General features: G+C 32.2%; 3 protein-coding genes across 6 annotated transcripts; all 3 read left to right on the forward strand.

The window, feature by feature from the left end:
• The first annotated feature begins 122 nt into the window (after window positions 1-122).
• LOC101260770 (uncharacterized) lies at window positions 123-4,454 on the forward strand. 4 transcript variants are annotated; one of them, XR_011213614.1, is made up of 10 exons: window positions 130-324; window positions 1,017-1,090; window positions 1,573-1,715; window positions 1,802-1,848; window positions 1,937-2,045; window positions 2,143-2,204; window positions 2,358-2,472; window positions 3,091-3,197; window positions 3,410-3,572; window positions 4,054-4,454. XR_011213614.1 is itself a non-coding variant. In XM_004230632.5 (9 exons), exons 1-8 carry the CDS (start codon window positions 169-171, stop codon window positions 3,559-3,561), a joined length of 858 nt encoding a protein of 285 aa, XP_004230680.1. In that variant the 5' UTR covers window positions 123-168; the 3' UTR covers window positions 3,562-3,572; window positions 4,054-4,454. The 4 variants fall into 4 exon arrangements, 3 of the variants coding, with proteins under 3 accessions (XP_004230680.1, XP_069149042.1, XP_010315172.1); XM_004230632.5 differs by lacking the exon at window positions 3,091-3,197 and having other exon boundaries at window positions 123-324; XM_069292941.1 differs by lacking the exon at window positions 3,091-3,197 and having other exon boundaries at window positions 3,410-3,576; window positions 4,058-4,454.
• Window positions 4,455-5,575: 1,121 nt separating this feature from the next.
• Window positions 5,576-6,141, forward strand: LOC101261663 (uncharacterized). The gene has a single exon (XM_004230635.5). It carries the CDS (start codon window positions 5,680-5,682, stop codon window positions 5,878-5,880), a length of 201 nt encoding a protein of 66 aa, XP_004230683.1. The 5' UTR covers window positions 5,576-5,679; the 3' UTR covers window positions 5,881-6,141.
• Window positions 6,142-13,612: 7,471 nt separating this feature from the next.
• Window positions 13,613-21,994, forward strand: LOC101261964 (magnesium transporter MRS2-3). Its single transcript, XM_004230636.5, has 6 exons — window positions 13,613-14,220; window positions 15,256-15,492; window positions 15,641-15,769; window positions 16,368-16,528; window positions 17,450-17,696; window positions 21,508-21,994. Exons 1-6 carry the CDS (start codon window positions 13,786-13,788, stop codon window positions 21,793-21,795), a joined length of 1,497 nt encoding a protein of 498 aa, XP_004230684.1. The 5' UTR covers window positions 13,613-13,785; the 3' UTR covers window positions 21,796-21,994.
• Window positions 21,995-23,139: the final 1,145 nt, after the last annotated feature.

A 23,139-nucleotide genomic window follows, 5' to 3' on the forward strand; every position in this document is an offset into this window, starting at 1 on the left:
AGTTGCTCTTTAATTTTAAACATGTCATGTTGAAAAAATTAAAATTAATAAATTATTGTAAAAAAAGAAAAATAATCCTCCGTTTTAAGTTATTGTGTTATAATCAGGACAAAACGAATATAAAGGTAGGCAGCCACCCGCGCAGAGATTTTATTGCGCTCGACTAAAATGCAAGCCTCTGTTTCAAGTCCTTGGCTAGTCAATCTGTTGTCTCGTTCACGTCAAACAACAAACAGTTTGCGGGCATTCTCATCATCTTCTTCTTCTAACCAGTCTCGTGGTGGTCTTCCCCGATTCTACTCCGATAAGCTTCCTCCTTCCAAGGCAATGTCCATTTTCTTCTCTCACTCCTACTGTTTTTCTTTTCTCAAGAATGGGGTCTTAGATTTTATTGAGAAAAGAACAGGGTTTGTTAATTGATTCTGCAACAAACATTTCCAACTTTCTTGCTTGTAATTTGACTGTTGTCAACCGATTAACTGAAATTCTTGCTAGGGAAGGGTTCTTGATGTTACAACTGTCTTTATCATTACTGAAAGCCGGTTATTGAAAAAAGAATGGGGTTCTTGATTTATCGTCTAAGCCATGTCTGTATCCTTCCAAGGATTGTCCGTTTTTAAATAATGGGGTCTTGATTTTATTGAGAAAACAACAGGGTTAGGTTTGTATTATGTACTACCAATTGCTTCTGCAAGAAACATTCGAACTTTCATGCGCTTCAGTTGCCGGTTGTCAAACGATAAACTGAAATTCTTCTAGTGTAGGATTCTTGATGTTATAACTGTCTTTATCATAATGAATGCCGGCTATCTGAAGTTAACATAGGTAATTTGAAATCAAATGAGTCTAAGATAGAGCGGAGTGGATAATGAGGATCTTATACCCGACCCCAACTAGTTTAGACTTGAGGGTAGTTGTATCCTCTTTTTTTTTTCTGTAGCATTATTTTTATTGTATTCGGACCAGATGATTTAAGAGGCTAAGCTATGGTGTCTTTATGGCTTTTGAGAATGCAGGATGGCGTTGTTCGTGTCAAAGGTGATGAATTTTGGCACATGACTAGGGTCTTGAGGTTGAGAATTCATGATAGGTATTGCCTCACAACATATCTTGGATGTTTAACAGTGATATACAATTATGTGTCCTAGAGAATGGCTTGTTTAAAAGTATGCAAGTTGCAATTATGTGCATAGTTTAAGTATGCAAGTTGCAAACTATGAGAATGGCTTGTTTAAAAGTGTCATTACAATTGCTGCTTTATTTTGAATAAGGAATGTGAATGACCTTCAATTCGCCAACTTCCTATTATCTTTTAGAAGCGTTTTGTATTCCCTTTCCGGCTTCCCCTGTTCTCAATCTGGTTGTCCACTTTGGATTTTCGTAATATAGATTTTAGATCTGTCAATTCTATGAAGGATATGATTTTCAACAAGTAGTTGTTGATTTCCGTCTTAACATAAGCCAAAAGGGTTGTCCTAGAATAAGAAACATAGTTGGTGCCTGGGGTTCTATATAATCCTTTAACAATGGTACTGAGTTAATTTTACCTATTCATGATGCCCAATTTGCAAGGGTAGAACTATTTGATGGAAAAGGAGGATTAGTTGAAGGCTGTATACAGAACATTGATCAGAATGGATTGGATATTGTGGCTCTCGAGAATCCAAAGTCAGTATCTCCACATAACACACAGTGGCATGTCTATGCTGCATTCGGTGAGTGATTATGAGCATGGTTACTGGTGTTGTCTATAGATCATTTCTCTGCCTTGCATAATGTGCAGTAAATTCCTGCAATTTAGGTACTCTGAAGGGAGGCCGGGCCGATTGGCTTGTGGAGAAATGTACAGTATGTATGAATTGCCCATGTGAATATTGTGTCTCTCCTGAAGCTTTCAGCAACTTTTTTGTTCACTCTCTTTGTTCGATGGACACAGGAGCTAGGAGCCTGTAGTGTGACTCCCTTATTGACGGACCGGTCTCCTTCAATATCAGAAAATCGTGTAGATAGATTACAACGTGTCAATCTTGCTGCAGCTAAACAATGTAAGCTTTTCCACTCTGATACAAAATTTATTTTGTGCACTAATTTTCTTTGTGGGTGCTTGTGTTATGTTTTGACATTAACAGCATTTTGTTTTAGGCCAACGGTTGCATGAAATGGTTCTAAATCCTCCTATAAAAATTGGTGGACTTTTACCCCTTGTAAGTTGGTTTTTCTAATTTCCTCCCACAAAGTGAAATCTTTTTCAAAGCGAACAGCATATAGGAGATCCTTAAGACTATTTGTGGGTCATTCTCTTTGCAGAACTTACTCATTTTTCTTTTCTTTGTTTTGTGGTGCCACTTATGCTCAAGGTTAAAAATTCAAAGCTTTCGTTTATTGCCACGGCAGAAGCTAAACCAGTATTTAGTGCTCTAAGTTCCATCAAAAAAGAATCAACTGGACTGATGATAATTGGACCGGAAGGAGGTTAGTATCTTTCTGCAGCTTTTCCTCATCTTCCGGTCTATGCCCAAGATTTTGTGCCTTTATGCTGATGTTATTTTTGTTGGTCATAAGTCAATTATTTGATTATCTGAAGAAGTCCATTGTCCAGAATCCTGATGACAAGTGTAAGGAACATATATGCCCGAACATTTTTAGTAAAAGTAATCATCTTTTGGGTAGATGACTTATAAAACTAGGCTGTGTTTTAATGTGAAGCTCCAGTTTTGGATAATTTTTGTGTTGAAGCTCATTTGGCCTTTTAACTTCTAAAGAGGCTTTTCTATTTCAAGTAATAGGAGAATCCTTTGAAGCTAGTATAATACTCATCTTTATCCAAAAACTGGCAGAGTACCCATAATGTTGATTCTATATAAATTCTTAGGAGGGGGAAAGGAAAAATCTAGTATAAAGGAAAGAAGAAGACAGACAATAATTGAATGAAAAACATAGATTGCCAATGCTAGCCCTTTTGCTTCAACAGGCCATGCAACCTCCTGCTCCATTCTCCAATATCCACTTTGCTAGGCTAGAACAACACTCTCCATCCATACACCACCCGAACTCTAACCACAAACCCTATTTATCTTTCTCGCACTGCAGGAATTTCTTTGTACAATGCAGAGTTTGTTTTGTGATGATTTGGCTTCACATTTTGTGGTGCTTTTACAATCGCTTATGGGTGCACCAGTCCAATTTTGCAAGCTGAAGTGAGTTTAGACTCTCTTGTTTTGTCCTCATTATCCAGAAGTAAGAGTCCTTCAATAGTGGTGAAAAACAATTATGATAAAAGAATTTGGACCAAAACCAAAGAATAGGTTGCGGATACTAGACAATCTTACATACAACATTCAGATATTTATTTTAATTTATAATTTTCTTTTCGTTTGTATGTAATTATTGTGAACGCACTCCATTGTAGACTTCACGGAGAGAGAGTTAAACATGATTCTTGAGGCTGGGGCAACTTCTGTTGGTCTTGGACCACATCGTCTACGAGTTGAAACTGCTACAGTGGCTCTTTTGTCAGCATTAATGTTGTGGTCTGACAACCAAGAGTTATTGAAGGTTTAGCAAGCTTGCAGGCAAGTAATGTTTATTGATTCAGTCAAATTCAGTTTGATGGTCTTGTTTGAAAGGGTTCAATAAAGTTTTCAGTTAGGATTTCTTTCATTTTTTTGTGGATCCATCATCTTCAACTTACACTGATAAAGGTTTAATTGATCTCTCAAGATTTCTATCAGTATATGGTTATGGTTCTTTTTTTTTAAATCCGCATGATTGTATATACCTATGGCACCAAAAATTTTAGAGAGAAACATAAAAAAGGGAAGAGCAGTATGCTAACTATGGTGAATCTTTCTCGTCTTTGCTACATAAAAAAAAAACGAAATTGCAGTTACAGGATTTCTGATTTAGTGCTTTGGTTACTGACAATTAAGTTTCTTCCCGTCCCTTTACTCTGGAATTAACAGTTGATCATTAGCTGAAGATGCTGAGTTGTATTAACAGATTTACATGCTCTCACCAATATAGATACTTATGTAGATGAATACTTTGTTTTAGGTAGTGTTCATATGCTGAGGGGTCCCCAAGAAAGCGGCAAGAGCATTATTAAAGGAATTCAGAAGTGGAAGGATAAGGATAATGATGAATCATTCGCTTTTTTGTGTCTGGCCTCACCCTCACTCCATTTGGGAAAGGCCAGTGTATCATCCTTTACAAAATACTTCTGAAGTTGCCCAGCTGACTTTTCTTTTTAATCTCAAGTGAGAATCTGGTGGTATTGAATTCCACGAATTATTTTTGTCCAACTCTTGGACGGTTTTGGAAAGTCAAATTGCTACATGAGTGGTGAGTGATGACATTCAAGTCCTTATCTTTAAGTTTGTCTTTGTTGCTTACTTTTCTGCAGTTTGCTGTCTAAACTTTTCTTCTGTATTATATAATATAATTAATTGACCTGATCTCTTAGCCTCAAAATGCAGTTATTAATTATTTTTTCTTTATACATATTTTTCTATCTCATGTCAATGTAGTAGTTTTACATATAAAGTGTTGTCTGTCTATAGTTTTTTTCTTGTGTACATCAGGTTCTGTCTGCTATATAGTATAGACTTTTCTGCAGTTGTGTTGTAAGAATGACTATAACTAGGGGAGGGAGGTTTATTCTGAATGGTATAATTATTTGGTGGTTCAACTTTAAAGTTTTAAAAAAACTATGCCATGGATGGAATGTGTTCTGCATGTGTTTTGACTTGCAATTATAGTAGTAGTATTTAGTAAATGCCATGTGATGATTGGTGTCATTTCATTATTTTGTGTTTTAGAGACATTCACTTTTTTAAGAGTGGTCAGCAATTATGTCTGAATGAAGGTTCCTAGGTGTGAACCTTTTTGGATGTTTTTGTTAAATATGTAGACAGACAACATAAGCATGTGCAACTTTATTCGTTTGATTGTATTTTGTCTAATGCGTGACAGGAATCAGATTGCATTTGCTAGCCACCAAGTAATGAAGTTTGTATTAAGTGGATTGGATTATTGAGTTTAACTGTTATTGAATTAACTTTGAAGAGATATGTCATATCTCAGTACATGCTGACATATATCGAGATTTGGAATTTTATTTTGTAACCCAAAATTGACCATATTGCATTCCCATTTCCCCATCAATTGGATGACAATTATATCAAGAAATAACACCTAAAATCTTCATCAAATACGAACACATTTACTTACTATTTGAAGTTGTTGTAATTATACTTCAAACGCTTTTTACATTTCCATCATTAATTCTTACAAGGGAAAAAAAAACAAGTATTTTGAACAATCAATTCCTTCTTGATTATTATGTATTATTTCTAGAATAATTTTCACTTTTATTTATTTATTTTAACACATATATATATATATATATATGAAAATTAATCATACATTAATTTGAAATGTATTCCCAAATTTTATCCTTAGCCTAAATAAATCAAAGCCTGTTTAGTTTAGAATTGACGAAACACGGTGGCAAAAGAGAGTAATAATTGGAGGACAAAGGGGCATTTAATTTTATTTATTCATTTATAAGAAGGGTGGGTAGTCCAGTCAAAATAGAGAACCAGAAAAATCCATAAATAGGAGAGATTGATTTGGTGAATCATTCAATATTTTTCTATCTCCTCCATTTCTTCTCCAACAATGGCGATGGCGATTCAATTGGAGAGTTTGGTTCAATCGATAAAATCGAAGGTGAGGAAGTTGAAGAAATCGAAGAAACCCTACGTCAAAATGGACAAAAGCTCCAGCGTCAGAGTGGAGATCCGTAGCAAAAAGGCTCGTAAGCTCATCGACAAAACTCTTCAAGCTGCTGATAAACCCGGCAAGACTAGTCTTACTTAGTTCTTCTCCACAGTTGAGATTTGAAAAAGAAATGAATTTTTCTCTTTGTTTCAAGTTGTGTGTATATATATATATATATATAAATTAGGTTTTTAAAAATGGCCGTTTCTGTGTTCCTCGACGGCGATGATATCCATTTTCCGATGGCAACCGTTTCGGTCTTCAATTTCTTACTTTATTTTAATGAGAAAAAACTGGGTTGTTTTTTCCTTCGTAACGTTTATCCGATCAATAAGTAATTTGGATGCTAATTAAAGTTCATATCTCTTTGTTTAGTGGAATTACGTTATTATTTTTTTTTAATCTCAATTAATTTTTATTATTACTTCTAATTTGAATATTTTGCTAGTGCGATTTATATTAATCAACTCGTGTAAATTAATATATTGAGTGCGACGAATAATTGGAATCACATCATTTGAATTGTCTTAAAAGAACTAGTTTTATAAACAAATTTTAATTTATCTATTTCATGTAATAAATGCCTAAGTGTTCATGAATTAAAATCTCAATCCTTTTTTTATGAGTTTTTTCAGCTTATATTTAGTATTACTTTTTTTTTATTTGACATTTTCTTATTAATTTTTTAAATTCCAAAACACCTAACTTACTCTTGACTTTATCTTGTTGTTTTTCCTTTTCTTCTTATTTTTAAACCATTACATTTTGAAAGTAAGGAAAATTTAATCATTTAAATAAAAAGAACAACTTATTAATCACTATTTTTCTATCAAATAAATTAATTAGTATAGTTTTAATACTTCTATTCAAACACAACTAAATAATTGTTTATTTGTAACTTATGATTAATTTCAACCCTTATAATTTATCATCTACTTATTCAAACGGACTCATAATCCCAATCCAATATGTTAGGTACGGATTTGCAAAAATTCAATAAGTTTTGATTATACCCTCTGTATAGAAAAAAATATTAAATACTTTTAAATATTTAATTATAATGTTAGTTATTAATGAGTAATTTGAGAATGTGATATAAGTATAAATACTTAAAGCCTATTTAAGTAGCTATACGTGACATACATCATTCGGAAAACGTTTATAGAGAATTTCGTACGGAATTCATTATTCACTCTTGCGTGACTAATAATAGTGTTGTTTTTTCACCTAAAAAGGAATTAAGAGATAGTCTTTAATTATTTAACGTAAATTTAATTAATCAAATTTTGTATTATTTCAGCAAGTGATAGTCTGTCATTGCATAACCAAGCTACATGCCATGGATTAAGGAGTATATCAAATCTTTTTTTCTCCTAATAATAATTCAACATAATCTGCACAATATTATTATTATAAAGATAAACAAACAATGTGGTATAGTAATGAAATGTAAAAAATATTCTGTGTCTTATTTGATTATTTTATATATATCAATGTTAGTATTATATTAAAAAGAGAGCAGTCAACCTTGATATTAAGACAATTATATAATAAAAAATAACTTTCTTAATTCAAGACATCACTACGAAAATTGCATTATTATTAATAGTTATTTAAAATATCTAAGTCCCAAATTATATTATTATTTTTTAAAAGAAATACGCACACGATGTATAGACAGTTAATTAATAAGTGAAGAATCATATTAATCATTACCATTCAATTGTAAATTTCAGAATCCACATTTATTTTACTAATATTGCATGTTGTTGAGAATCCCAAAGAGTAACGTGTTAATTTTAATTATAGTCTTGTATCCATTCTATATTACGTCAATTTGATAATTTATAGATCATTATTTATATTTGTTATTAATATGACGTCTAAATATATAATTTTATAAACTACTATGTTTAAATAAATTTAGGCTATTTATTTGAATATTTTAACATGTAACATAAAACTATATTAATAACGACAATCAAAACTCGAAACACTTCAGAGATGGCAAATATCACAATATTACAAAAATCATATATTTCATCTGTCGATCCTATTTAACAACAATCATATTGAATATGTGATAGTTTTGCACCCTTATGTTATGTTGACTTGATAATATGTGAACTATTACTTATTTATTATTATTAATATGAGTTATAACTAAATAAGTTTATGAAGTTGTGTTCAAATAAATTTAAAATACATATTTAAATAATTTTGTAAGTATAATTTGAAAATATTTCAATAAAATCAGGCAAACCTCAAAACACTTTATATATGATAAACATTAATACATTACAAAAATCATAAAAAATTTATACTTATAAGTATCGACCCTAATTAATTTTGTAAGAATAGAGTCACAAGAATTTTTTTTTATATTTTTAGTTTATTATTCAATAATTATAATTTAATATAATTAGTTATAGATAAACTTAGTTGGAGGTGTAAGTGTATATTTATTATAGTACATAAAGTCTAAATGTTTAAATTTGAAATATAGAGACTGTATTTGAAACTGAGTCATATTACAAAAAAATAATTAATGTATTAATTATATATACATACATAATTTGACATTAAAAAGCAAATAAATTATGAATTTTTTTTAGGGAACTATGATTTTCTTTGTGCTTTTAATTTTTTTTTACATTGATGAAGTTTTAATAGATACATAAAATAAATACTTTTATTATTTCGTTCGAGAAAGGAGAAGTGAAATGACCCAAAAAAAAAGAATTGAAGAAGGATAAGGCATGGATCCAGAAAATTCATCTTATTAAAATAATAAATGCTCATATTATTTTGAAAATATCAAAAAATTATTTTTTTTTAATGGAAAAGCTATAATAATCTTTTTCATTATTCTGATCAAATTTTAACCACCTTTTTCTGGTCATTTAGCACTTCTCTTAAACAATTTATTTAAGTAATTTAGTTGACAAAATTTCACAATTGATTTTATGAAAACATTAATTTATTTGTGCAAATTCTCTACGAAAGTGAAAAGTTACGACTTTTGAAAACGGCGCTTTCCAAACTTTTGATTTTGTTGTGAATTACAACATGTGCTGTGAATTACTTCCTTTCATTTTTAATTGTTATACAATTTATTTAAGTAATTTAGTTTGACAAAATTTCACAATTGAATTTATGAAAACATTAATTTATTTGTGCAAATTTTCTATGAAAGTGAAAAGTTACGACTTTTGAAGACGGCGCTTTCCAAACTTTTGGTTTTCGCTGTGAATTACAACATGTGTTGTGAATTACTTCCTTTCATTTTTAATTGTTATGTTGCGTCATTTTAAAAACAATTTAATTAATTTATAAAGTTAAATTAAATTATATTAATTTAATATTTTAAAATAAAAATTTAAATATTCAAAAACATATAAAAAGTATTATAAATTATATCTTTCTTTTACATATAAATATAATAAAATAATATATCTTAATATATTAGTTAATTAAAAGTGGACGAAGGGAGTACTTCAAATGGTTAGAGAAGGAAAACTGAGGCTCTTTTTACAGCATCTCTTAACTCAGTTTAGTACATTATTAAGTTATCGTCTTAGTATACAAAGCATTTTGTGTTAATAGTAATTTTTTAGAAAACACACAAATAATAAAATGAATAAATAAAAATAAACAAAAAAATATAGTAATTATTAATGTGGCCTGGTATGGATTATATTGACGTTTCAACGTGAAGATGAATAGACAATGTCATAAATAGGTATGTATGTATATTACTACAAAATTCAGTGTAGCATTAATTTCTAATTCTGACTTTCCATGTTCAATTTCCAATATCTCATTAAATAATTATGGCACCACTTTGTCCATTGAGTCGTCAACAATCTAAATTACTCAATATATATAGTGCTTGATTTAATACGCCATTGATTGGGTCAATAAATTAAATATAACGTTAACACAAAACTAAAATTCATTAATAATTTTGTTAAAATAAAATAAAAGACAAATAAGTTCTTTAAAAGTTGGAAATATGTATATATTAATGTGATTGTGAATTGTGAAGTAATGAATCAAAATTCTAGCAATTCAATTATACAACGCAACCTGAGATTACCAACTAAAATAAATCACTTTTGAATTGAACTAGTTTTTACACAATTTATTTCTCAATTTATAGGAAGTCGATCTATTTTAATCTACTCAAATTTGATTGGGACTTTTTATTTAACATAATTACTACTACAGAATTTCAAATTTTATAGATGAAATTGAGGACATTATAATGGGTATAGGCTTGTGTTTTAAAAGGTAGGGGCATGAGGCGATGCGTTTTTTAACGTACAGGGCAAAGTGTAAGCCCCGAGATACAAGGCGTGAGTCCCATGGATCTATGGAGCATAGTCTCATATATATTTAAATTTATAATTTTACTATTAATGAAATAAGCAAAAGTAAAGCTTTTAATAATTTATAATTTTTATATGAGATAAGTATAATAATCAATTATGAAGAAAAAAATATTATAATTATTATTTGAGAAATATCATTACACTAGTAATAAAAAATATGATTGAAAACAAAAAAGGTGAAAAAAATAAATTATAAACGTCCGAGCATACGTTTTTATGTTCAAGACTTACGTTTTTATACTCAAGACTTACGCCTCAAATTTTAGAACTTACGTCTTATGAATCTACGTCTTTAATTTACGCTTTAGAGCGTTTTTTATATGCCCCGCCCTGAGACTCGCCCAAAAACATTTTCGAAAATACTGTTATAAGTCAGAGTTATCCATGTGAAATATATAAATTAGTTGAGATAAGATATAATTCTTATCTTCACAATGGAATTTCTTTAATTTTTACAATTTAAAATGAGAAATTCATCATAATTTCTAGTATTTCTCACAGGAATATTTTTACGGCCTTATATAATTGTAATGGTCCCGTTCTGAGCCCAATGGGTAATAATGTGTAATGGGCTGAGCTAAGCCACATGCATGCCCTAAAAAAAAAAGGTAACTTTCACGTACAGCAAATAAATTTTTTTATATTTGTAAGCTATATTGAAGTTTATATAATTATGCTCCAAAGCAAACATGTAACTATATAATTCGCTATACATATAAAATTGTATGATTCACTGGCCTAAATTATATAATTTGTTGGCATCGCTATACATATACAATTGTATGATTTGTTGGCCTAAATTGTATAATTCGTTGGCCTATTTTGCTGCAATTGTATAATTCACTGGCCTATTTCACTGCGATTGTATAACACGCAATTGTATAATTCGCTGCCTATTTCGCTGCAATATTTGTAAATTTTTTGCTTTGCATACAATTGAATTGAAGTAAAGTGTTTGTATATTGTATAATTATAAGTGTATAGGAAGAAAATATATGTTTTTCTCTCTCTTTATACAAAAACAGAAACACAATTTATACACTTCTGTTGTATAAAGCGAGAGAAAATTGTATTTCACTGCAATTGTATAATTCGCAATTGTATAATTCGTTGGCCTTTTTCGCTGCAATATTTGTATAAAATTTGCATTTGTCTACAATTGAATCGAAGTAAAATATTTGTAAATTGTACAATTAAGTGTATAGCACGAAGATATATGTTTTTTGCATGTGTATATACAATTTTCTCTCGCTTTATACAAAACAGAAACACAATTATACACTTCTGTATATATTGCGAGAGAGGCGAGCAGAGGGAGAGTGACAGCGGAATGAGAGAGTGGAGAGCGAGATTTTTGGGAAAGAGGCGATTGACAAACTTTAACAAACATTTGCTATGGAGCACAATTAAATCAAACCGTAGCTACTCCATTTATTTTAGGTTATTAGTTTGCTATTATATACAATTCTCCAAAAAAAAAAAAAGGGAATGCGACATCTTTATTAGAAATAGAATATTTTTAAAAATTGTGATATATAACAAGAATTTCAATTCAATAACAGATACGTTAAATATGTGTACTTGTTTTAAATCTGAAAAATAACAATATTCCATAAAATCCGATGACATACAAGTGATTTTTATGTATTCCTTCCGACTTCAACTAGTTCTGAAAATAGAATATATTGTCCGTCTACATCTTCGTATCACTAGCTAGATATAGTAAAAAAAAAATTGTTTTTTCAGAACAGTTCTATAAAACAAGAAGAATAATGAAAACAGAAAAGAAACATGGGGAGGGGCTATATTCTCTTGGTAAATGATTCATCCTAAGAATCAACAAAATTAATAAAAAAAACATATATTAGTATTGATATTTTATTTATTAATTTGATGTAAATATCAAGCGAATATAAGTCGGTTTGTTTTGAAAAGATTTATACCAACTCATTTCCAAACTGTTTGATACAGTGCGATCATCATTATGCTTGCAACTACTACACTTTTAAGAATTAAGTTATAATATTACCATGAGACAATTATGATAGGAAGTATTTTGTTGACAATTACAAAAGTATAACTAAACCTACTAGCTATAATCGATCAACTATATATTTATTGCATTAATATACTAGTATATATATGTAAAATTAACTTTGAAGTATTGAGCTTTATTGATAGACATTATAAAACAATATTTACCAATCCTATTATATTATTGGTATAATGAATTTTTATGTTGTCAACTTAATTAATTACTCTTTCCATTCCCTTGTAATGATCAGATTGTCTTTTTTTAGAAGTCAATTCCGCTAATTTTTAAAGTTAAATTAAATTATATTAATTTATTCTTTTTGTCATGTACTCATTGTCATGATTTATATTTTTAGAGTCAAGTTATAAAAATTTTAATTAATATTTTAAGATGTATTTTTTCATCATATTAATATGTAAAAAGTTGCAATTTATAGTACTATACATATAGTTTTAAAACATCTAATTTTTTGTTTAAAATATCGAATTATTGTGATCTAATTTAACTTTGAAAATTAGTGTAATTGACTTTCAAAAAATACAATATGACAAACAATACCGAACGGAGGAAGTAATAGTTTGAACAAAAAAATCTAAGTGCTCACAAAAAATATCAATTACAATATATCATATATCAATATGATAGAAAAAAAATAGATTACGATGCAAAAATAATGAAAGGGGTAATTAATTAGAGTGACTAGCTAGCTAGTTATAACATTAAACTCACCGATCGATCCTCAAACACTTATAAATACATCCATCTTCATCTCTACCAAAACATAAATTAAAGCTTCTAATCATTTCAATGTATCGACTCCTCAGAACCTAAAAATATGAAAAGCAAATTAGGCTAAGTTCTATTATGAATATTTAAAATTTTGCAACCCGAAACACATATAGTAGATGCATTCATAATACTTCTTCAAATACTTTATTATAATCTATATTATTTAATTATAAATTAAAAGGAGTTAATCCCAACCATAAGTCTATCATACCTGTCCTCTTTTATAATTTGTTGGTCTTGTTATTAAAATTTTGTTGCTTATGTATTCTCTCTAGTGGAGGTAGGTTTGTTTAATTTTTCTTAAGAAAATATTTTAAATAATTTTTAAGACAATATCTACCACAATTCAAAAAAATAAAATATAACTTCTTCATGAAATTAGTAAGGAGCTATCAACTCAATCAAAATATTACAATAATATTAACGTATATACTTTTATTTTAATTTGAAATATTTTTCATTATATTTCGTTTAGAATTTAGAAAGTATAAAAAAACTAATTATAATTATAATTATTTTACGTTTGATTAATATGTTAAATTTATTTATTTTAATGGAATGAGAATGACCTAACAATAATTTTATAAACTGCATAATACATATAAAAAAAATTGAACGCATAATTTTTTTTAAAAAAATAATTCCTGCAATAAACTCAAATTAAAATTAATATCAAACTAAAAATATGCCCAACCCATGAAATTTTGGGCGGGTTGGGAGCATAATTAGATACTCTCTGAGCCATTTGTTCACCGATTTAGCTTATCCCGGAGATTCTATTAAATTATGAGGGGCGTTACTCCGCCGCAGAAGTTTTCCGTTCCGTCGCCGGACGATGACGCCGATATAATCCGACCCAACACCGTCATCCCCGGCGGCGTAACCGTGGGCGCTGCTATGCGAAAGAAGGCCACCGGGGTACGTTCATGGCTTCTGTTGGATTCAACTGGACAGACCCAAGTTGTGGAAGCCGGGAAACATGCAATTATGCGGCGGACTGGACTTCCGGCTCGTGATCTTCGCATATTGGACCCACTTCTCTCGTATCCATCTACTGTGTTGGGTCGTGAACGGGCTATCGTCATCAATTTGGAGCATATCAAGGCTATTATTACCGCCCAGGAAGTCCTCTTGCTCAACGCTAGGGATCCCTCTGTTGCTCCTTTTGTTGAAGAGGTTCAACGGAGAATTTTGCGTCATCACCAAGCTACCAAGTCCCAGGTTATTTTCTTAATTTTATATGCTGATGAATGATCAATTTCTGATGCTTTAGTAGGTATAGATCATGTAAACAACCCCAATAAAATGTATGGATAATAGTTATCTGAATTTTATCCAAATGATTTCGTACCCAACAGAGGGAGTGGATATAGAAGATTCATATAACCAATCCAACTCAAAATGACTTCTTTTCACATTTTGATGCTTTGGGGGTATTTAATCGATTATGTGTGTTTCTCTTCTTAGTATTTAGTTGATGAAATTGTAAAATGTCGAATCTTAACTTTTATACTTGTAGTTTGTACATTGCTAGTTTAACCTTCTGTAGGCTCTTGGATATTGTCATGTTTGAAATTCTCTGTTCAAAATTACTGGTTTTCTATTTTCATGATTATGCTACTGCTGTTAAAAGTTGCATTATACTCCACTCCATATGTATACCTTTTTCTTAATGATGGTGGTGTTTCGGCCCACTTAAACACACTTTATCTAATCAACCGGAGTCTGCTACTGCTTACAAAGGTTAGACCTGAGTTGGATTCTTTGGATCTAGGTTGTTACACGTGTGCCTCAACTGCTCTATCATTTCGGGGGATCCATGTTGAAAGCCATAGTGTTGATACCTAATGCCGCAAACCAGTTACCCACTACAGGCCAAGAGTCAAAGTCCCTTTTTTGTTTTATTTTAGATTTAGAAAAAAAAAATAAGAAATTTGTATTTATACCATCTAGCAGAAGCTTCAAGTTTAACGATTTTTGCCTTCTCATTTTGGTTTAAAATAGACTTCTTTTTTGCATCTTCAGTTTAATGCCTAAAATTTTAGATTTTATGACGACCTATGTCAATGTATAGTCACTTGTGGCCTGTGGGACTATACTGGGTATGTTATTGTTGTATGACCTATCTCAATTTGGATAACTTGTTGTGCTTCAAACTTAACTTTGTACTTATATCTGCTTTAATATGGGAGGAGGGGGGAGGACTACTAGGGGTTGTGATAATTGATCTGATAAAACTGTTGTAATTGTGAAAAGGAAGCTGGAGGGGGTGGCAATAATGCAGACTGGACAAATCTGTATGATCTGGAAGAGCCTCAGTCTGAAGAAGTTTCACCTCCGAACGTCTCTGCAAACTTCCAATCAATGGATGAGAACAAGTCTGATGGGAAGCAGCTAACGGGTGAGAATCGAGATGGGCCGAAGCTTCTCCCTTTTGAGTTTGTTGCTTTGGAGGCATGTCTGGAGGCTGCTTGCAGTTGCTTGGATAATGAGGTGGAGCATAATTCTATTGCTTTAATCAAATGTGCCAAACACTGTTACAGGGCTTAATTGGGCTGTTTGAGTTGGTTAATTATCACTGTATTGTTGCTCATTTTTGCCGTCTTTCTGGTCTTTGTTTTTGTGGTTCTTTCTCAAGCAGGCAAGGACACTGGAGCAAGAAGCTCATCCTGCTTTAGATAAGCTGACTTCAAAGATTAGTACTCTCAACTTGGAACGTGTTCGTCAAATCAAAAGTCGCTTGGTTGCTATTACAGGACGTGTTCAGAAGGTATACATTAGATAAAGTTTCTTTATCTCTCAGTACGCTAGCGGTCTTGGTTAACTTTTCCTAAATAATTCATGAGAAACCTAGCAGTGGATCAAATATTTGAGATGCTAACTTTGTCGGTATATTTTATGCTTTTGACACTGAAACGGTCTACTCAGTCTTAATCTTTTTCTACAATTCCACACAAATCTCAAGGCATGAAAATTAGGATGGTAAATGACAACATTAATGACATTCATTTATGGAATGCGATTCCATTGAAGTTTATGTATGTGTATATATCTTTAGAAAGGCTGATACTCAGAAAAATAACTTTTCCCTGTTAGAAGGTCAACATGTACTAATATAGTTTTCTAGCAAGTGTTTCACACGTACCATCTATTAGATGGTTTAGTTTTGAGGCACTGCTGTTATAGTCTGCAAATTGCTTGTAGATCTAAGCCTCAAAATTGATCTCTAGCATTACTCTTAAGAGAATACTTGATAGACAAAGGGTTACAAAATGAACTACTATGTTCCTTTTCTTTTTGAGTGATTGCTCTGAAATGTGCTATCCACAAATTTTTTGGTACTCAAATCTGCATTTCTTCATTGTTAGGTGAGAGATGAACTGGAGCATCTACTCGATGATGATGAAGATATGGCGGAGATGTATTTAACTGACAAGCTGATGGAACAACTTGAAAATTCTTCTGTTTCCTCTATAAGCGGACAAGATGGCATCGATGAGGAAGTTATTCAGTCGAACATGGATGATAGGTATGTCATATATTTCTGATGTCTTATCCTCCCCCTTGTGTTTCAGGACCTCTATATTTGTAAACTAGAAGGATCTCCCTTAGTCTGTCATCAACATGTTGAGCCTAAGCAGTTTAATTTCAAAAATTTTCTTGGAAAATGGTTGCATTTATAGATAACTTGCATTTGGGAGAAGCCAGGATGGCCTGTCATGACAATATATTATCCATTAGTGCTACTTTATCCACATCTTCTCTGCCCTTCAAACAGATGATAAAAAATCTTTGGAGAAGCTGAATCTCAATTATTCACCACTATCTGGATCTCCAGTCTGCAGTCTCTTTCCCTGCTTCATTTTACTTTTAGAGTTTTTGCACAATTGTATGAATAGCTAAAAAAGAAAATCTTTTGAGCACCAATAGAGTCAATACCTTTATTCTCATTACTATTTATAGTTGATCTGATGTGCCAGCAGAGTAAAGTATGCACACATTTGTTAATGCTACTTCCATCTGCTGAGATGCTATTGGTCCTTTATTTTCTGAAGAATAAAAAGAGATACACTATCGGTTCTATAGTGTGTTTGTCTTTGTCTTTGTTATGTTGTTTCATCATCTACATCTGACCACATTGAGCTTGTGAATTAATGTGTCATGCCTCGCCCTGAATGAGCGTCCCTGCAGATATTACTGCCTTATAACTCTTCTCTATCAAGCCGAATGGATCCCAGAGTCTGGGAAAATGTGACTAGTGTGGAGGATTTTCTTGACTGTTAAAACAATGCTAGTATGATGAACTTTTCTTCAAATCTGGTCTTGGATACTGAGACAACTACTGATCAAATGCTATTTAAAAATGCTTTTGCGCAATCCTGAGAGGTGTCGGTGATGTCGATCAGTGTTTCTATGTTATTCCTAAAATTCAAGCTATTTGATATGTCAGGGTTCCTGTGGAAATCTCAATGGACGCAAATGCAGGTTCCACAAGTTATGATGCAGACACTCCACATATTGACCAACACCAGGAACGTTTGTATGGTGGCCCTAATGCTCTTAGCCGAGGTAGTCGTGGGACACATACTAGCACGACTCGGAGTGCCATAAGCAAGCATCTTGATGTAGAGGAGCTTGAAATGCTCCTAGAAGCATACTTTGTTCAAATTGACGGTACATTGAATAAACTGAACACTGTGAGTGATCTTTCTAGATAATTGAATTACTCTGACAAGTATATAGATTGTTAGTTTAGCTTCAAGACATTTATAAGACTCATTTTGCAATCTATGAAAAGAATGCTTTACACAAAATAATTTGGACTAGACTTGTAAAAGTTGTCTAATATTATTTCATATTTTGGGATGGAACCTTGCTGTTTGTAGCTAACAATGATTAGTGGGTGCACAATTGATGCATTAAATACTCATCTAGATGCTTGACCCATTTTAAATAGTTGCATGAATTGCCTTGCCAATATCATTGCATCAATTAAGGGGCTGATTTACTAAGGTAAAACTCCCGTAGACTATTTAATTTTTTTGACAAAGAGTTCGTAAAACTTCAACTATCATGTTATTGGACGTGTATTTGTACTATTATGTGCATATATGTCAATGCGACTACTTCCATTTTTTGAGGTTGAAAGGATATAGGATAAAATTCGACTACTTCCATCAAAAGCCTACAAGTGTTACTTGAACTGTTGATTTTATAGAAATTTTATTTAGCTGAGTTTCCACTTATTGATATTCCATTTTCTCTATAACCACACTAGGGAAAATCCTTGTCTATCAAAAAGTAGAGAATTTTGATAAATATTTGGCTCTCTACCATCTCAGCAATCACCTATGCCGATTGGAATTTCATGGTTAGACTGAAAATTAGCAAAATAATAAAACGAAAAATAAAGCAAGAATCTTCCAAAATTTATGCAAAAGAGTTTTTCTTCCATTCGAAGACTCTCGGGTTACATTTCCATTCAAATTTAAATGAGTGTTGAAGGGACTACTCCCCAAGCCCCAGTTTTATTTTACTTAATGATTAGGACTAATTGATGTAGACAGAAATCGAAAGTACAATTGCTATTCCAATTTTATTTGCGTAACTCATGATTGCTTGACTGAAAATAGGTCTGATCATCTAAAACGACTAGCTTTGTCGCACAAAACATAGGATTAGGGCGGCTAACGCAATTTTGGATCAACTGTGGAAATTTGATGGGCATTTTGAGAGAATACGGTAAAGTTTTGCAGAGAGATAGATCCATGCCCTGTTACATCCAACTTAAGTTACCAGCTTTTGTATTTTTGTGTGTAGGATTCATAAGGGTTGTGATCTAAGCACACTTTTGTGCATGTCCACTCTCACTGATATATAACCACATGCCTGTGGGCCTTAACTAAAAGAGGAAAATGGCAGAAAGATAAGGGGCCTAAAGTGCCATTTATGGTTCTCTTGGGATGAGGAGTGTTTTGTTGTACGTGTGGTGTGCCTTTTAGAGGAATTGAATTTTAAGGCTTTATATTGATGGTAGTTGGTAGGACAACAATGATTTTCCCCATACTTTCTTGATTCCTATCTAACCATAAAATTTATTTAAAGAACCAAAAAACCTAATCATCTCCTTTTCTTTTGCTTTTAATAACTGTGGTGTGTGGTGTCCGAGGCCAACTTGTGCGCACCTCGACTAATTCCGTGGGATACCTTCCTCTTCTCCTATTTGTATCCATGTTTTTTGTCTTTACTCCTATTCATTATTTTTTGCTTTTTTATTTTCCTTCCCTTCTTTTATTTGTGTTATTGTAATGACCATTTAAGCGTACAATTGGTAACATTAATCTTTTTTATACCAAATAATAGTGATTTCATCCATGGGGCAGAATGTGGATTCACTATTTTCTTACTTTTTAAATCCAATATTACCTGATAATGAGAGTATGAAAAGTTGAAAAAGAAACTGAAAAACAGTTAGATTGAGAATATTCTTATGTCCCAACTTCTTTAAAACAGGATAAGATACTCTATTATCACACTCACAGAGTTATTATGAACTTGAATTTTAGAACAAATGGTTTGAGACTCTTATTTTGATTTCTTGAGCTGGGAGAACTATGATTTGGGTTCTGATACCAGGCAGCCCGGTGTATGAAGCATACAACATTTTTCTTAGTGTTAGGTAGTGGTGGAGCGGAAATTTGTACAATTCTGAGGTCCTTTTTGTCTCTGTTCTCCACCAACTTTATAGGTCTGATCATCTAAAAAGACTAGCTTTATCGCACCAAACTTAGGAGTAGGGAGATTAATGTAATTTTGGGTCCTGTCCATTGAGGGGCATTTGTAATTAGAGGGAGCCTCATGTTAAACTAGGATGCTCATGGCAATAGTTGATTTGCATGCCACCAGAGTGGCCGTTTTCCAGAGAGAGAAAAAGTGAAAGAGGTTGGAGGATAGAATGAGAGGAGAAAACGAAAGCTTCAAAGTTGAAGAAATCTCCTACAAACCATCTAGACATCTATGCAAATGTATAGATACACAGCTTTATCTGCACTATCCAAAAATAATTTTCTGATCATATAAATAAATTAATGATGTCCACCAGACATCTCATATTCAACTTGGGTTATTTGTAATTAGCTCCAAAATGAAGTAGTTGAGGTATGGTATTAGAGCAAATGAAGGTAGTGGTTCCCAAACTTAATGGTGTAGTGAGGAATGAGAGGGAGCACAATGGGGTCACCCTAGCTTTAGAAGGATGAGACTCCGCTGCAAATCTACTATTCATTTATAGAGAAGGATGTTCAAGAAAATGTGCTATAATTCTTCAAAGAGGATTTAAGAAAAAGGAACAGATACAGGCTGTGATTGTGAAGCCCTGATAAAAACAGGGAACAGATCTTTAGATAGGTTGATTTTTTGAAGTCTGTCCAATCCAAACTTTTTAATTAAGTGAAGTTCTGTTCTTAATAATATTTTTGTCCTCCGCTGACCAACAGTTAATTTTGAAATTATGTCCCCATAGTTGTGCACCTCTTGAAATTTGCTTCTGGAAGGATTTGGACAGTATTATCAATTTCTGTTGATACATTAAAATATATGTATCAGTTGTATGGCTAGCTCTCTTATCGCAAGAGAGTATATAATGGTTAAATATAGAGCCAGAAGTATGTTCTCGAATGGAATCTTTAATGAAGTGTAGCTTGCAGAGAAACTAAGAACCTGACGACCAACCAAGCTTCAGAATTTAGACAATTACCTTAGCAATCAAATGGCATTTGATTCTGATACATTTACCAGAAGAAGAAATCACATCAGTAAGATTATGCATTCTAATTTCTTTGTGTGAGCAACAATGCTAAGTTTTCACATGGAACAGAAAGTAAAAGGTGAATCTTTATCAATTAACATTTAAAGAAACTATAAACTAAAAGCTGCATCATGGCCTAGTTATAATTAAGTTTATCAAGAAAGAATTTTGTTGTATTTAGAGGAAGAAGAAGACCTCGGTTATGCAGATACCTTAAAGATTTAGGTTTATGACTGTAGCATCCAGTACACCATTTCAGAATAATTTTGCATCACCATTTCACATGTGCATTATTAATGATACAACCTAGGTGATGATGCACTGCATTCTTCTATTTGTCATCTCTATTTTGCATCCTAGTTTGACTTTCTCTAGCTATTCCCTTTCTCAGTTAATTTTATCTGACTTTTCAAAGCTCAGATAATAGATGAAAAGTAATGTTGGATAAAAACCACTGCATGTGGGTTGTAATTGCAAATAATGACATTGATTTTGGAATAGCATTATCAGAGATGAAGTTCAATCACACAAGTCAAATTTGGACATGAACTGTTGTTCTATTACCTACTTGCTATATAAATGTCTTTTGTTTTCACCTAAACCAGATTCAATGTTAACTACTTTGTATACATGGATGCTGAACTTTAGTTTGTTCCACTGTTGTGATCTCTCTCTTTTGAATCTGTTTTAATTTTCTTCAGCTACGTGAATATGTGGATGACACAGAAGACTACATCAACATCATGCTGGATGACAAGCAGAACCATCTGTTGCAAATGGGAGTCATGTTAACAACGGCAACTCTTGTGGTTAGCGCCTTTGTTGTTGTGGCTGGAATTTTCGGTATGAACATTAACATTGAACTGTTCGACGAGAAAAAAGCTGGGATGCCAGAATTCTTATGGACAATCGGTGGTGGTGCCACTGGCAGTCTCTTCTTATATGTAGTTGCAATTGCCTGGGGTAAGCACAAGCAATTGCTCGAGTGAACAGAGAGATTTGTGAATATATTGACATGTAATTCAATTTGACAGATAAAAAAACAAGATAAAGTGAATTTTACCATGACCTATAGTGTGCTATATAACAAGTGTATCCGATTCTCCGAAATAATTATTGAACTTGAAAATGTATATTTTAGCTCAACCATGTTTTGATGAATGGTTTCAAGTGATGGAATTCATTTTAGCTGTTATACTGATACAGTTTGACAAGATTCAACATTTTGTAAGTTTGTGACAGCCTGAAAAGGTGAAAAGATGAGCACCATATCTGAGGCCAAGCCCTTTCTATTGAATGGTGGTCACCTTTGATAAAGTTCATAATGATCATCATTATATTGAGTTGTGGATACATTGTGTGGTGATGCTCAATGCTGTATGTACATGAAAGGTTGCAGTGTTGGCAGTGAGAGTTTAAAGGCCAAGTCCACTATAGTTTAGAAACCTGAAACGATCTGATAGTAGTAATCAGATCTGATCTTTCGTTTCTGGTGGTCCTCTTTTAACTTATGTCATGACCTCGTAACTGCCTTCCAATTTATGATCCTTATGCCAGCTGTTTCTAAGATATTTCTTTGTACTAACACCCTTCCTCCTCTGTCATACATTTTCTGTCTTAATAATACATGCAAAATGAAAACGAAAAAGTATCTTGAACCATTTATTTCTTCTCTTTAAATTTTCTACCCTCCCCACGCTTCACTTGTGGGATTTCACTGAATATGTTGTTGCTTGTCGTAGATATTCACAAGATTATATTATGATGTCCACTATATTTTCTAGGGTGAGTTCATTGCTCCCTGTCTGACTGGCAACTTGTTGTTTTGCTTGCCCATAGATTTCAGCTAGAGTGTGGTTTTGCCTTGTTAGATGTTTTTAGTGAGTGTATTTTTGGTGTTGAATCCTCTAGACTTTTTTGGTGAAGATCTTACTTTGTCGACAGATCACTGGTCCCAAATCTGTATAAAGGAGGAAGACAGTGAGTGGTACGTATTAGTGAATTTTACAGAAAGAAAAATGGAAATGAAAGTTCCATTTTGGAGGAAAACTGTATGGGCAACTTTGAGAAAAACAGTAAAGTATTTGCAGGGAGATAGATCCATGCCCTGTTACATCCAAGTTAAGTTACCAGCCTTTTGTATTTTTGTGGTACGGGTTGTGATGTAAGTACAGTTTTGTGCATGTTTATATAATAAACACAGTCCATATACATGCCTCCTGTGGGCCTTTAAATAAAAGTGAATAATGGAAGGTGAAGAGTATTGTGTTGTCATGAGGATTGGGAACAGTACAAGGTAAAAAATTAAATTCAGGACCATATATCAAAGTTAA

Source organism: Solanum lycopersicum, chromosome 1, assembly GCF_036512215.1.
Source record: "Solanum lycopersicum chromosome 1, SLM_r2.1".
NCBI classification, from domain to species: Eukaryota; Viridiplantae; Streptophyta; class Magnoliopsida; order Solanales; family Solanaceae; genus Solanum; species Solanum lycopersicum.